The 16,385-nt window shown below is 33.1% G+C and overlaps 2 protein-coding genes across 4 annotated transcripts in view; one reads left to right on the forward strand and one right to left on the reverse strand.

The window, feature by feature from the left end:
• The window catches only part of IFT74 (intraflagellar transport 74), an 81,374-nt gene that overhangs the window by 44,389 nt on the left and 20,600 nt on the right, over window positions 1–16,385 (reverse strand). For all 3 annotated transcript variants that reach the window (XM_059072966.2, XM_059072969.2, XM_059072968.2), the window contains exons 9-10: window positions 4,007–4,145; window positions 2,538–2,600 (exon numbers count right to left, since the gene is read on the reverse strand). In XM_059072966.2, the coding sequence (XP_058928949.1) occupies window positions 2,538–2,600; window positions 4,007–4,145 (202 nt within the window). The remainder of the gene's footprint in view (window positions 1–2,537; window positions 2,601–4,006; window positions 4,146–16,385) is intronic.
• LRRC19 (leucine rich repeat containing 19) lies at window positions 12,052–15,370 on the forward strand. Its single transcript, XM_059072971.1, has 4 exons — window positions 12,052–12,132; window positions 13,154–13,667; window positions 14,330–14,518; window positions 15,042–15,370. The coding sequence occupies exons 1-4, from the start codon at window positions 12,052–12,054 to the stop codon at window positions 15,368–15,370; spliced, it is 1,113 nt and encodes a 370-aa protein (XP_058928954.1).

Below are 16,385 nucleotides of genomic sequence, written 5' to 3' on the forward strand. Positions count from 1 at the left end.
CAAGAAATTTATCTTAAGATACACTTGTAGTAACTTTGTATAAAATGTGTTTTCACTACAGCATTGTTTTATAATCTCAAAAAACTGTCAATATAAACAACCTAGTCATCTACAAGGCTGTGCTGTATATAGTCATACAATGTAATACAATGCAGTAATTTCAAATAATGAGAAAGATATCATAAGAGCTGACATGAATAGACATTCAAGAGAGAATGTCAGGTTAAAAAAAAAAGCTGCAGACAGCATATCCAGTGTACATCCCACTTAAGATTTTTCTCAACAGTAAAATGAAGGTAGGATTATAGGAGGATTGCTGTGAAGATAAAATGACAATGCTGGTGACATATATAAAGAGCTCAAAAAAAGCACATAGTAATCACTCAATAAATGTGAGAGCAGTTCTGTCTGGAAAGAGGGAAAAGAAATAGGCATTTTTACTTTCATCTTATTCAATTTTTTAATAAAAAAAAGTTTGTGAATTTAAAAACGCTTTAAATAAACAAATAATAAAACAAATGCAAGCTTCTACATCTTTGAAGTAATGAATTGACTTCTCCCTCTTCATTCGTTTTTAGTCTCTTGTTCTTATGTTTTTTTTTTTTAACATCTTTATTGGAGTATAATTGCTTTTCAATGTTGTGTTCGTTTCTGCTATAGAGCAAAGTGAATCAGCTATATGTACATATATATATCCCCATATCCCCTCCCTCTTGCGTCTCCCTCCCACTCTCCCTATTCCACCCGTTTAGGTGGTCACAAAACACTGAGCTGATTTCCCTGTGCCTGCTCCCCACTAGCTATCTGTTTTACATTTGGTAGTGTATATATGCCAGCGCTACTCTCTTACTTCATCCCAGCTTACCCTTCCCCCTCCTTGTGTCCTCAAGTCCATTCTCTAGTCTGCGTCTTTATTCCTGTCCTGCCCCTAGGTTCATCAGAACCATTTTTTTTTTTTTTTAGATTCCATATATATGTGTTACCATACGGTATTTGTTTTTCTCTTTCTGACTTAGTTCACTCTGTATGACAGACTCTAGGTCCATCCACCTCACTACAAATAAATCAATTTTGTTTCTTTTTATGGCTGAGTAATATTCCAGTGTATATATGTGCCACATCTTCTTTATCCATTTGTCTGTCAGAGGACACTTAGGTTGCTTCCATGACCTGGCTATTGTAAATAGTGCTACAATGAACATCGTGGTACATGTCTCTTTTTGAATTATGGTTTTCTCAGGGTACATGCCCAGTAGTGGGATTGCTGGGTCATATGGTAGTTCTATTTTTTGTTTTTTAAGGAACCTCCATACTGTTCTTCATAGTGGCTGTATCAATTTACATTCCCACCAACAGTGCAAGAGGATGTCCTTTTCTCCACACCCTCTCCAGCATTTACTGTGTGTAGGTTTTTTGCTGATGGCCATTCTGACCGGTGTGAGGTGATACCTCATTGCAGTTTTGATTTGCATTTCTCTAATGATTAGTGATGTTGAGCATCCTTTCATGTGTTTGTTAGCAATCTGTATATCTTCTTTGGAGAAATGTCTGTTTAGGTCTTCTGCCCATTTTGGGATTGGGTTGTTTGTTTTTTTGATATTGAGCTGCATGAGCTGCTTATATAGCTTAGAGATTAATCCTTTGTCAGTTGCTTCGTTTGCAAATATTTTCTCCCATTCTGAGGGTTGTCTTTTCTTCTCGTTTATGGTTTCCTATGCTGTGCAAAAGCTTTTAAGTTGCATTAGATCCCATTTGTTTATTTTTGTTTTTTTTTTCCATTTCTCTAGGAGGTGGGTCAAAAAGGATTTTGCTGTGATTTATGCCATAGGGTGTTCTGCCTATGTTTTCCTCTAAGAGTTTTATAGTGTCTGGCCTTATATTTAGGTCTTTAATCCATTTTGAGTTTACCTTTGTGTATGGTGTTAGGAAGTGTTCTCATTTCATTCTTTTACATGTAGCTGTCAAGTTTTCCCAGCACCACTTACTGAAGAGGATGTCTTTTCTCCATTGTATATTCTTGCCTCCTTTATCAAAGATAAGGTGACCATATGTGCGTGGATTTATCTCTGGGCTTTCTATCCTGTTCCATTGATCTGTATTTCTGTTTTTGTGCCAGTACCAAACTGTCTTAATTACTATAGCTTTGTAGTATAGTCTGAAGGCAGGGAGCCTGATTCCTCCAGTTCTGTTTTTCTTTCTCAAGATTGCTTTGGCTATTTGGGGTCTTTTGTGTTTCCATACACTGTGAAATTTTTTATTCTAGTTATGTGAAAAATGCCATTGGTAGTTTTAAATTACCATTAGATTTTGTGTGCCTCAGCAAGGCAGAATGATTTTTGTACAGGGTAGGTACTCAATAACTGAATCTGTTTTCTTACTAAACTAAGATATTTGCGGTCCTGAATAGGAAAAAAAATTATTACATTCCTATTAGTAAGCTACCAAATAAATATGTACCTGAATGAGTTCCATTAATATATTTAACTGAATTTTCTTTTGTAGCTGAGTAATATAACTTTTACTTGATTTTTACTTACAGATTCCAAGCTCTCTTTTTTCATGTTCAGTGAATCTAGCTGTTGCTGAAGTGTATCTAATTCCTAAGAAGAAGGAAAAAAAATAGCAAATATATATGCAAATTACATTAAGAATAATTTCTTTCTCAACATTTCAAATACAGATGTGACAAAGTAAATTTTGTAAATGTTTTCAACCAATATCTTAAAATCCGACTAGGATTTATTAACATCCATTATTTCTATTTTTGCCAATTTATTTCATTATTACTAAAAACCTTGCCATGATCTACCTTTTAAAATACTTATGAGCTTTTTAAAGGGAGCCAGAACTTTTCACAGTGAATCATCACTGTGTTCTGAGAATATCAAATATCAGAAGACTTCAAATTAATGATGGTACTGTTTAAAGTTTTAATTTTTGTCTTTTTAACCATGTTTCCATATCTTTTGCCTATTTTCTTTTAAGGCGAAGACCTGTAGCCATTTATATGGCTCACTCTTAGGGATAAGACCCTTGAACTGTTTATAGTTGACCCCTGAATAAGACAAGTTTGAGCTGCATGGGTCCACTGACATGTGGATTTTTTTCAAGAAATACGTACTACAGTACTACTCAATCCATGGATGGTTGAATCTTTGGATGTGGAACCTTCAATACTGAGGGTCAACTATAAATTATACACAGATTTAAACTGCACAGGGGTCAGTGTGCCTAACACCCAAGTTGTTCAAGGGCCAACCAGACCCATTCAAACACCCCTGTGTGATATTAGCTATATTTTGATAATATTTTGGCATTTTTATAATATTCTTTCATCAATGTTTCATTAGACGTTATAAATTTTGTCTAAAATAAAAAGTTATATTAAATTGTCAATAAAGGATTATCTGAGAAACTAGAACTACATTCATTATTGGCATTTGCGGGGACTAATTCTCTGTTAACTGGTTAAGGGATAACTGGGCATGCAAATCTGAGTCACCACCATGACTGAAAGTTGAGAGGATTCTCAATAATCCCTCAGCAGGCATCCAAATTTCTTATTTAAACACCATAATTAGGGGACAATAGCTGTTCAAATTAAGGACATAGCAAGTAAATGACTTGCTGTTTATTAGGCAGGAAGAAAAGGAAAGAAAGTAAATATCCATATGGCTCTGGTGTATGAGGACTTTTAATGTTTTCATTAAAAGTTCATTAAAAAACAAGTGTTTCATGTATCTTTATGACCTGCAAAAATGAATGATGCATAGAACTGAACAATAGAGTAAAAGCTAGGTCATTATGCAACAAAAGAAAACGAAATTTTCTAGATCCACTGATCTTCCTAAATTCAAATGTCCATATGAATCATATTGTTAAAATGAAGACTATGATCAGTAGGTTTAGTCAAGCTCTCAGGGGATGCCAATGCTGCCCACCTTCAGATCACATTTTTAGTAGTAAGACTGCTATATGCCCAGCACAGAGTTGTAATTAGTATTACCTGCAACAATTTCTCATTCATGGTTTTCATTTCTATATACTTGACTTGTTTTTCAGGAGGCATATTTTTGATAATGCCCTCTGCTGCCTGTTTTTCCTGTTCAATTTCTTCTTCTACACTTCTAATTTGTTTTTCCTTCCTGAAATCAAAAGTATACAATATTCTTCTTACAATATTGAGGGGAAAAATCAATTAACTTTACTCAGTCTCAATTAAATAGGGTACTTAAAAGTTATTTAACCATAGTTTGTGATCTAAAAGTCCTTATAGATGTACACAAAAATTTTATTTGACCTGTACAAAATTTGGCCCCATCAACACAGACTTATTGGGACTTCCCTGGTGGTGCAGTGGTTAAGAATCCACCTGCCAATGCAGGGTACATGGGTTCAATCCCTGGTCCAGGAAGATCCCACATGCTGCGGAGCAACTAAGCCCGTGCACCACAACTACTTAGCCTGTGCTCTAGAGCCCACGAGCCACAACCACTGAGCCTGCATGCCACAACTACTGAAGCCCGCATGCCTAGAGCCCATGCTCCACAACAAGAGAAGACACAATAAGAAGCCCGCTCACCACAACAAAGAGTAGCCCCTGCTCACCGCAACCAGAGAAAGCCCGCAAATTTATAACAAAACGAAACACAGACTTATTTTACATCTTTCTCTTCTCAATCCCCAAATCCTTGTATTTCCTTATTCTCCACTTTACTTTCTTATAAAAAAACCACAAAGATTATCACAGAAAGTCCTTAAAGTCTTATACATATGAGAATGTATTTGCACTTTTTGTTATCATACCCTCAAGACAAACAAGAGAGTTTAATTTTAGAATAGTGGTTTTCAAGTATCTTTTAGCTATAGAATTCTTTGACCAAATGAAATCTTGTATGGAAGTTTACCACATAAATCATCTCAAGTAACACAGCTCTGACTGCACTGGGGAGTAGGAAGACCAACAGTGTAATTTGATTAAAAAATTCGTAGCTTTAGATTAATACATTTTGCTTAAATTCCCTTTTATCTACTGCTTTAATTAAAATTGGTATTTATATTTCACAAATTATCAACTGTACTTTAGCACTGCAAAATAATACGCTAATTTCCTTGAAAATATAACAGGAACATTACAAGTCTAATCATGTAAGTAGTATTAATGAAATTAATTACAAACAATAACCATCTTTACCATATAATCACAAGAAATACCAGTGATGTGCCACTTATTACCTATGCAAGATCAATTATAAATAGGGTAGAGAAAAATTCTGAAAAAAATAGAGGTAAGATGCTAGTTATCATGTAAATACTTCAAGATTTACATATAAAAAGCTTTCTTGAAGATAAATTCTCAGTCTCAATATCATAAATTTCTACTTTGAGTTTCAAAATATAATTATTCTATTCAACCTCTTTCAAATGTAGATATTGTTAACAGTTTTCACAATCACTAACTAAGCCTCATAGACCCACATATCTATCCTCCACACACTTTACACATTCATACCCTAGTACCAGAATAAGATAATCTAAACTCATAAATTTTCCTACAGACAGCATCTCTTAATAACCAAATAAAAGATGAACATAATGAAACAGACAACCTGGAATTTCTATTTATTTGTGTCTCATTATTGAACAGGAAGTGATGTCTTCACTTTGAGCCTCAGTTACTATAGCATAAAAAAATGTGTCTGCTGCTGCTACAATTTATACAGGTATATGTGCTCATAGAAATTTCAAACAGAAAAGATCATCTATTTCAATCTTTTTGTTTCACAGATTAAGGATACTGAAGCCCAGAGAAGTTTGTTAGATCTAACTCATTCTGAACTCTATGATTATTTACTACCAACAATGAATCTTAACCATGTTTTTGCCATCTAACTACAGTTAGATGGGAACTAATGTTGTAAAGTATTCCATTTTACAGAGGGGAAGTTACACAAGGAAGCACGAGGAAGGTAACTGATTTTTTGAAGGCCACATAATGGCCAAGGGTCGGGTCTTTGGATGCTTTGAGCAGTCTGCTCCTGTTATAACTTGGCAGTAAAACTACCAATGATGGTGTCATAAAAATGAGTAAACAACAAAGTTGAAACTCAGTGGAATACAAAACTTGGTGGAATATTTTCAGCTTGAATCTTTCAAAATACAAAATACCTTTAGGATCAACACTTAAATCACTTTAGCAATGTATCTTTCAAATTATGCAGTCTCAATATTATATACTTTAACTCACCACGTAAATTTGTTAATATTTAAATTTTTTAAGAGTAATTAAGAATCACAAAGGTTAAGTAAGCCACCTTAGTTGTTACACTAAAAAAGCCAAAGATGACTTTAAGAAATCATTCTTCTAGTCAATCTTTTGCTAAGGAAGTCTAGTTTCTTTCTTTCTTTTTTTCCACCTGTTCACTGGGTACAAAGGTTAAAACAAAGTGAAATAAAATCATATGACATACTTTTTTTTTTTTTTTTTATGGTGTGGAAGAAAGAGAGTAGATTCCTTACACACCAGTCTCAGAGATGAAAGAAAAAAGGAAAGGTAAGATCCTATATGTTTATAGGTTCAGTGATTATTGTTGAATTTTTAAAAATCATATTTAAACTTGTTAAGTCTATACAAAAATCTTTGTCTCTAATAAGCGATGAAAGAGCAGAAAATATGATTGTATTTCTCACAAGATCTACCTTAGAAATATAAACCTGAGACATGGCCAAAAAATCTTTCCCAAATAAATTGATAATGTAATAAAAAGTAATTATTTTTCTTTTGGGAAAAAAAAGGGTTTTATCTAGCCAATCAAATTTATAAGATATTTTTATTTTGAAATATGTTAATCAGAGCATTTTGAAGTGATATTAACTTAAAAACAAATTTGTAAAATGAAAAAAGACTGACTATCAGGTGATAATTGTTGAAACTGGGCAATGACTATCTGACTTAGAGGTTTTTTCTTGATTGTTTCCATTATCAAAGTTTTTAAATTTGAAAAAAAAAGTTCTATAAAATTACAAGAGAGAAGTTAATTGTGAATTATTAATACCTTACTCCAAATACATTGAATTCTGGTATGAATATTTAAAATATTTAATAACAAAACTGTATTATAGTATATACATTTTATTTAACAAAACCAAAATAATTGCAGTATCTTTTTATTTCATGGTATATAATACTCATATAAAGTACACGACCAAAAACTTCTCAGAAACTTGTACTTGAAACTGAACTAAGAAGAACATTGTTTCTTTTTCAATATCCACCATTTCCTTTTGTGAAAATCTTTTTTTCTGTAATATAGGTTATAGGCTATATAAAAGGGCACTTAATTTTGTAAGATAGTTTTAAAAAAAAACTGATATTCCATTTATTCTCTATTTTTTAATCACTAAATTCAAGCCCACATATCATTTCAAAATAAATTTCAAATTAAGAAAAAAATTCAAAGGGAGAAAAAGGCAATAATAACTGTTTCCTTTTAAATCAACTTTTTAAATAGGGTAAACTGACTCAAGAACAATTTCTGCATAGTCTACCGGCTAGTTATTCTGACAATCTGATGTCTTCAAGATAGCCAATAAAGCTATCAAATGTTGCTGTCTAAGGATTTGTCTATTTAGTGTTGTGATGGTCAACATCCATCTACCATGTCTTTCAATCTTTCCCCTCTCAAAACATGTACAAATATATGAAAAGCCCCATGGACCTTGCGGCTCTATCAATGCATTTCATAGCTTTAGACTTAATAATGGTTTAGATTTGTTGACTGCTTTCTTGTACAGAATCTACCTTAAGCTCTAAGTATATATAGTTTCTAACTCTAAAATTTATCAAATAGAAGGAAAAAAAAGATTCCGTTTCTAACCCTTTTGATTTTATTCACTTTAGCATACTGGAGAAGACAATTATTAGTATAACACAGAGGATAAAGATAATAAATACAAGACAATCCTCTGTCTCCATTTTCACAAAGTCTCACAGTCCCACCTCACCTCCATTACCTTCTCCGGCTGCTTCTATTCCACATAAACTCTTTAGTTTAGTTAATTTTCTTTGTAGCCTATCTGCTTCCTTTATTCATCCTTATCCTATTTATTTCTGGAGGAAAAAAAAGAAGCACTTTTCCCACTGCCCTACCCACATGGGCATCCTACAAAAACATCAGGAAGAATTTCACTACACCATTGAGAAATACTGAAACAAGCCACCGGGAAGGTTGCATACTTATTCCTAGAAATCACTAACGTTAACTACCTTTTATATATGATTTAGGGATCCCCTTTTGTGGGCAGTGGTCTGGAATAAGTGATAGATTGAATTCATTTCTGACTCTAAAAGGGATTCTATTATGATCTACATTCAAATTGTAAAATCTAGGAGAACATGGCTTTTTCTTCAAACTTTGATTTAGCCATGGAAAGAAAGAAAGTGGAAAAGGAATAAATATAAACAGATCATCAGATGGAAGGCAATGAAGAAGTTAACTAGAATAGACCAGTACTGGCATAACAATAAGTTCCTCATTGCTAATGCAGTTAACAGACTTTAGTAACTTGAAATGAATCTTGCTCACCGAGTAGTTTCTTACCTCCTGCTCTGGTGGAATAAATTTTCCTAAAAAATCATAAGCAACTAATTGTAACAAGTGATATAAGAAGGCTCAAAAGACTAAATTTTAACCACTAAGGATGATAGTAACAGGACATTCATAACATTTCAAAAAGATCATTTGTTTGCAGCAGTTTCTTATTTATTTATTTTTTTTGATGTGGACCATTTTTTAAAGTCTTTATTGAATTTGTTACAATATTGCTTCTGTTTTGGTTTTTTGGCCGCAAGGCATGTGGAATCTTAGCTCGCTGACCAGGGATTGAACCTGCTACTCCCTGCATTGCAAGGCGAAGTCTTAACCATTGGACCATAGGGAAGTCCCTATTTATTTATTTTTTAATAGATCTTTTTAAAATTAATTTTTATTGGAGTATAGTTGCAGCAGTTTCTAATGTTGACTTTAAGAAAACAGAAATAAAAATAAGAAATATCAAGGTCATGAATAAAATGACTAAATGGAAAGTATTTAGCAAGAAGAATTACTGAAATAAATGGCAATTTCCAGTTAAACATGGCATGTTGAATGTACCCACTAACTTTGACTCCTGTCCAAAACCCTACTAAAATGAAAATAAAAGCTAATTTGAAGTATATAAACTCATAATGTCAAAAAGAATGGAAGAGGAGACAACAGCAATAAAATCTAGAAACTAGAAAGCTAAAAGTTAAGTGCAAACTGACTGGGAAAGCAAAATTCTTCCAAGCCAGCAGTGGGGAAAGCTGCGAAGCCACTTGATTTACACTGCAGAATCCCTAGATGGCCCAGTGATTGGCAGTACCAGATATTCTGGAAGTAGAAAAGGAGGGGCTGAAACATAGTTGAAAGTCTTTCTCCCTGACACTGCCCAGCCAGGTAAATAAAGGTCCTCTCCTACCTAAGCAGAAAAATAAGGCTTTTGGGTTTTTGCTCTGGGGAAAATAAAACAAACGGAATCTGGGCACTAGGCACAAGTGAATGCAGGGAGAGTAAGTTAAAGTTTACGTACTAATTACTCAGATAAACCCACCTTTTCCACCACTGAGCTCTCAGAATGCTGGCTACTTGGCCTCACCTTTTCAGGCAATAGATTAAAAATGTCATTTTGGGGAATCCAAGCAGCCCAAGAGAAACATCTAAAGATAATAACATTTAGGGATTCCCCCTCAAAACAGTCCATTAATGTCACTCTACAGTAAGATCTAAAGTTAATAAGGACTGGGAATTCCCTGGTGGTCCAGTGCTTAGGACTCCTCCACGCTTCCACTGCAGGGGGCATGGGTTCGATCCCTGGTCAGGGAACTAAGATCCCAAAGGTCATGTGGCGTGGCCAAAAAATAATAACGAAGTTAATAAGAACCACACAAATGCACAGTTTCCCATCAGCTTTTTCATTTCCCACTCTTATATGTAAGTCCTAAACCAAATATTAACAGATACACAAAGTTCAAAAGAAAACCTCTAACATAAAGGATGCTTATAAAAATAAACTGGAAAAGCACAACTTGAGGGTACAAAGGCTACTCAAGGAAAAAGAAAACAAGAGATACAACAAGAAAAAACAAGGAAAAAAATATATTCATACCACAGTATCCTACAAAAGAAATTTTCAGAGAACAAAAAGAGCTTAGAATTAAGAAGATGACAGGAAAAAGAAAACTTTAATAGAAGAGTATGATGATAAAGCAGAGCAAAAACACACAGAGATGAAATGTGGAAGAGTAAACATAAAAAATTAGAAAATCATACCAGGAGATCCAATACCTAATTAAAGGGGTTCTAGAAAGAGAAGTGAGATTTTTTTTTTTTTAATGAGGAAGAAAATTATCAATACCATCAACCAAATAATTCAGAAAATTTCCCATTGTTTCCAGATTGAAAATGTCCACCAACTGCCCAGTTTCATGAATGAAAACAGATTCTCACAAAGGATCATGAAATTTCAGAATATCCATATTAAGGCTATATTGTACAACTCAGAGAATATAGCCAATGTTTTACAATAACTATAAATGGAGTATAACCTTTAAAAATTGTGAATCACTATACTGTACACCTCTAACTATATAGTATTGTAGAGCAAAGAAAAAGCTTTGGGGTTAAGAAACGGCAAGTTACATAAAAGGATAAAGAATTAGAAAGGCATAGCATCACAGTTCTTAACAGTAATACAGTCATGGTTGGTTGAATCCACAGATGTAAAACCCGTGGATACGAAGGGTTCACTGTGTTCATTATACTGCACCATTTTATGTAAGGGACTTGAACATCTACAGATTTGGTATCTGTAGGGACTCCTGAAACCAATCCCCTGCTGATACTGAGGGATGACTATACTAGAAACCCAAAGACAGTGGGGCAATGCCATCAACCTTTTGAGGGAAAATTATTTCCTACTTAAGAGTTCTATTTCTAGCCAAAATATCTTTCATGGTCTAAAAAAAATTCTCTTCTATGGACCTTCTCAGGAAGCTCCTGCAGGAAGCTCCATGGAAAAAAGGCAGTAATCCAAGACAGGGCATTCTAGAAAACAGGAATCCAGTAACAAAGGCAAAAGGGAGTCTCTACAATGAGGATGGAAGGAGAGTGTAAGTCAATGGCTGTGTAGAGGGCCTAGTGATCAGCTCATCTAGATCAGAGCATGGCAGCAGGCTCTGGGAGAGACTTCTTCAAGCAAATGAAACAGATTAAACTATCTAATATACATAAACTATTGAGAGATTTGCTAGGGAGAGTTTGGGTATAAATTGATGAGAAAAAAAAACCCTAAGCACATGAAAAGAAAACCAGGACAATTAATTAGAGGGAAAAAAGTGTGCAGGAACAGAATAATAATCCTATTAACAGGGCTCAGTCATTGACAGCTTTATACATTCCTGATAGTATAAACACTGAGTACTCATCTAACCAAAATTACAAGTGACTATGCTCAGAGAGTAAAGAGCAGTAAGTATATATTTGATGCATTGAAGATGAAGGTAGCGAGTGTGTGAAAGAAAGCTGAGGACTCTCATCTCCCAAAGTGTTAAGTCAAAGGATAATATCAATAGATAATGCCTAAAATTGAAAAATCAAGAAGTAGCAATATAAGCATATACTTAAACGTGTATATACATAAATATATATCCTTCCGGACTTTCTTTTGTGCACATATATTAAAATTTTAAAATGTACAACCACTGCAATTGTTTTAAAGTTCCTTTAAATACATCTAGGAACCAAAGAGACACCCTGAAAATTACTGTCTTTCATTCTCCCCAAGAGCTTTCCAGTTTTTTAAGATTAGAGTGCAGGGGGGGTGAAGGGATATTTACTTGTTTCATATTTTATATATTTTAAGAAAAAATAGATTTAAATGGAGAAAAAAGGAAATAAAAATGTCCTTAAAAATCTCTAATGTTCTAGTCTCCTAATGAGATATAAATACTCTCTTTTCTGTCAGGCTTGCAATATGAAAATCACAAGCATCACAATCTTGTTTTGGCTGCTCTCCATGCTATTGTTATCAGACGAAAGCCAGACGTCTAAAATTGTAAGTTTTTATAATCAAGCTAGTGAAAATATTTTCAAAGGTTCACTCTGTGTAGATTTAGTAAAATACTGAAGGCAATAAAAAAAAGAAGAAAAAAATCAAGCTATCAAAATAAACTCTTTAGTTAGCTGTGTATATTCAAAACATGTGATCTCTGAGCCAGATTCTAATTTGACAAAAGCAGTCTTCATTTTTTAAAAAACTGAGTTCTTTAAAAGCTGACTAAAGGAGAAATACGTAAAATTTCACTACAAAACTGGAGATTAGTTAAGACATAAAAAACACACTTTAAAATGTAGGAAACATTTTAAAAAACCACATATTTATGAGGGAAATTGCTGTTGTTACATTATTATTATTATTGGGGGACATTTCAACTGCAAAAACAGTCAAAACAAGAACTATTTCTTTGGATTTATATCCACATAAGGAAAGCACTTCTTCCTGTTGCCTGACTCTTTAAATTCAACACATGGCTCAATTTCTGTTACAAGATATTTTCTTTTAAAACACCAAATTTTGAGCTGTTAACCCTATAGAGGTATATATTGAATATTGTTTCTTAATTATTTAATAGTCCTAGATGTAGTGCTGGTAGCTCTGATTTTTAAAAATTACATTTTTACATTATATTCTCATTATAAATGTCAATCTTGCACACTGAAATACTAAATGAGTTAACAGAATTATTATTTACCATTTATTACCACATATATAAATGGCAATATACCAATATTTTCTTTCTGTAATGATTATTTAACAACAGTTGAAAGATACTTGTATGACGAACTAGGATCTCCTTCCTCAATTATATATATCAGAATTCCTTAATCTTCAACATTCCATCCCAATTATAAAAAAGTATTTGCTTTATCTTTTTCTTATTTTAACATCAAACGATTAGATAGCAGATTTTTTTCTAAAAGTTATTTCCTTCTAATGTCTAATTGCCTGCATATGAAAATTTGGGAAATTCTGCTAGCATTTTTCCTTATTAATGCATTTCTAATTTTCTTTTTAGGAAGTCAAATGTAATTTCACTGCAAAGAATTATGCTTTGATTCCGGCAAATATCAATAAAAACGTTACTATACTTGACCTCAGTTATAACCAAATTACTCTGAATGCTACAGATACAAGAGTTCTACAGACATATTTTTTACTCACCGAGCTCTATTTGATTGAGAACAATGTCATTATCCTACATAATAATAGTTTTGGTAACCTCTCCAATCTAGAAATTTTAAATATCTGTAGAAACTCCATCCACATAATTCAAGAGGGTGCCTTTACAGGCTTAGATAAACTAAAACAGTTATATCTCTGCCAAAACAAAATAGTTCAATTGAATCCTGATATATTTGTGCCTCTAAAAAACCTGATACTATTGAATCTGCAAGGCAATTTGATAAGTTATCTTGATGTACCACAACTGTTTCATCTGGAATTCATAATTTTATACGGAAATCCGTGGAACTGCTCTTGTAGTCTACTGAATTTGCAAAACTGGTTGAACACACCGAATGTGACACTAGGTAAGCAATCATAATTTAAATTAGTCAAAACCAAAATGTGATTGATTTTGGACTGTTCTACCCCAGAAAAGTCTCTTGTTTCATGTCGAAAAGAAAAGGAAACTATTCCTGTTTAAGGGAAACAAGAAGAAACACTGAAAAGCAATTGCTGAATACAAGCCCTCCCTCTGCCTCTCCAGAAAAAAAGAAAAAGAACAAAAGAAACTTAAATGTTCTATATATATGAGATGAAACTGTCACTTTGTACACTAAGTTTGCAGTTTCAATATATAAGACTAATTTTTAAAAGCACTTCCTTTTCTTAGGATATCTTGTCAGAGAGTAGGTGAAAACAGGTGCCCTACTTTCTAAACTACATGCCATGTTCCAGATGTTCACCATAATCTAAATCATAACATTTTTACTTTACTAACACAAACTAAACAATAAACAGATACTACACTTAAGCTACATTTATAACGTAATAAACAGAAATGGGCATTTCCCTCCTTGTGTTGCTAGGTAAATACAACAGTTTCTTTTTTATAATATCTTTAATGACAACTGATAAATATGTCAAAAAATTCTAGATAAAAAATTATAAAATGTTGTTAACCATAATAATTTATTAACCATAATAATATTATTTTCCATAATAAATCTTATTCTTTCTAATTTACTAGAAAATGAGAACATCACCATGTGCAGCTATCCGGATATACTGAAGTGCTACAATATCAAAACAGTACCTTACAAGGCTGAATGCTACTCAAAATTTCCTTCATCTATAACTGAAGATCTCTACATTCATTTTCAGTCCATTGGCAATTCAACATTTAATAGTTTTTTGAACAACTTAACAAGAAATTCAGGTAATGTACTGGTTTTGAATAATAGTATTGCTGAGGATAGCATACCAAATAAATTGAGATAGTTCTCATTATTTTTTCATATTTTAAATTTCTAGAAACAATGTAAAAGAACAATTCCTCCACCCAAGAAAAGATTGACAAAACACTGGGTTTCTAAAGTAGGCTCTGCTAGTTATCAGTCAAATGCTGTTATGCAAATTATTGATGTTTAACTTCTCTGAGCCTTGGTAATAACTAGTTAAGTCACAATTCTTAACAGGTATAAATCAATAATGTTCCTAGGTAAATGGATAAATAATATCTGCAAAGACAGGTAGATATTTTGAAAAAAGGTAGTCTTTCACCACATTATGAAATATCTTTATTTTTGGCAGTTTTAGTAACTTTTGCTTAAAGAAGATTATGTACATTTATTTCTAATACCAATACTGGGGAGTTATTAGGACATATAATTACGATTATTTTATTTTTGTCAATTTAACAAAACTACCCCCACCCTCTCTTTCTCGGTATTCCATTTAAGAACGTGAATCTCAAGGAAAAAGCTGGGCTTTTCTTGTCAGTGTTGTAGTCACTGTACTGATGACTTCACTCCTCATTTCAATTGCTATCAAATGTCCAGTATGGTATAATTTTCTGCTTAGTTACAATCATCATCGCCTGGAAGAGCATGAAGCAGAAACCTATGAAGATAGTTTTACCGGAAATCCAAGTCCTCCTCCACAGATACCAGACACAAGCTCCGAAGAAACTACAGTAATATTTGAACAACTACATCAATTTGTGGTAGATGATGATGGGTTTATTGAAGACAAATACATAGATACTCATGAATTACGTGAAGAAAATTAATTTCTTTCAATGTTTGATTCTTTAAAAAATGTTAACAGCTCACTCACAGTTTAGACATGGAGATTTTGATACATGACATACTGAACTATATCTAGTAGACCATATTAATTGCAACACATAAATATCATAAAATTATGCTCTTCTCATTGGCATTGTACAAGTAGGTCCAAATACAGTAACTGCCACTCCTTGTTAGCTAACAGTATTACTATTCTCAGCAGTTTTCAGGGGACCATACATAACAGTAGGAAAACGCCTAAGGTAAATTATTCATTAATTAAAATGAACAGATTTTCATATTAGTCAGATATGTGATGTAATACATATTAAAGTTTTACTGATTGGAATCAGTAAAGAAATAAAGATTTTGGAATTTTATCACAAGTCAAGGTGAAGAACAGAGATAGTTTAAACTGACAACACACTAAGGTTGATTTTATGCCCATAGAATGAATTCATGTAATTGGAAAATGCTTTTTAAATTTTTTAAAATGTTTCCTGAATTGGCACAACAAATTTCTGAAAATTTAGTAGCGATTTTAAAGCACAGGTACAATGTCCAGGCACAATCTCTTGATTTTCGTTACAAAGAAAGACTGTCATCAAAATGCATGACTGTCACAACTGAATAATATGGTGGCTTCCAAAGTGGGAATCATCTATGAATCTTGTTTTTAAAAATACCTATTTCTGCCTCTCTTTAGAAGATTTTTATTCAAATGATTCTGTGCTGTGGCTGAGGAATCTTCAGTTGGTCCGTGGTCAGTTCTTTGGGATGCTGTAGATAGAACAATGTTTCCCAAATTGTCCTTTGGAACATTAATTTCCAGAGAGACATTCAGAAGTATTTACAGGGTGGGGGATTAAAAGGTACATGGTCAAACTACTACAGAATTACTAGGAAATACTGGGTTTAAACAAAGTCAAACAAGTTTCTTTACTATAGGACTTACCCAAGGCTTTACTAAACTAAACTGCTCTCTGCTCTTCAAGAGCAAAATATTAAGAATTTGCC

Source organism: Kogia breviceps, chromosome 8 (assembly GCF_026419965.1).
Source record: "Kogia breviceps isolate mKogBre1 chromosome 8, mKogBre1 haplotype 1, whole genome shotgun sequence".
Lineage (NCBI taxonomy): Eukaryota > Metazoa > Chordata > Mammalia > Artiodactyla > Physeteridae > Kogia > Kogia breviceps.

Excerpts from the sequence above, each read along its gene's own strand:
- LRRC19 (XM_059072971.1), top strand. The coding sequence starts at position 12,052 with ATGAAAATCACAAGCATCACAATCTTGTTTTGGCTGCTCTCCATGCTA. Across the intron at positions 12,133-13,153 it reads AAAGCCAGACGTCTAAAATT|GAAGTCAAATGTAATTTCAC; the intron begins GTAAGTTTTTAT and ends TTTTCTTTTTAG. Across the intron at positions 13,668-14,329 it reads CACACCGAATGTGACACTAG|AAAATGAGAACATCACCATG; the intron begins GTAAGCAATCAT and ends CTAATTTACTAG.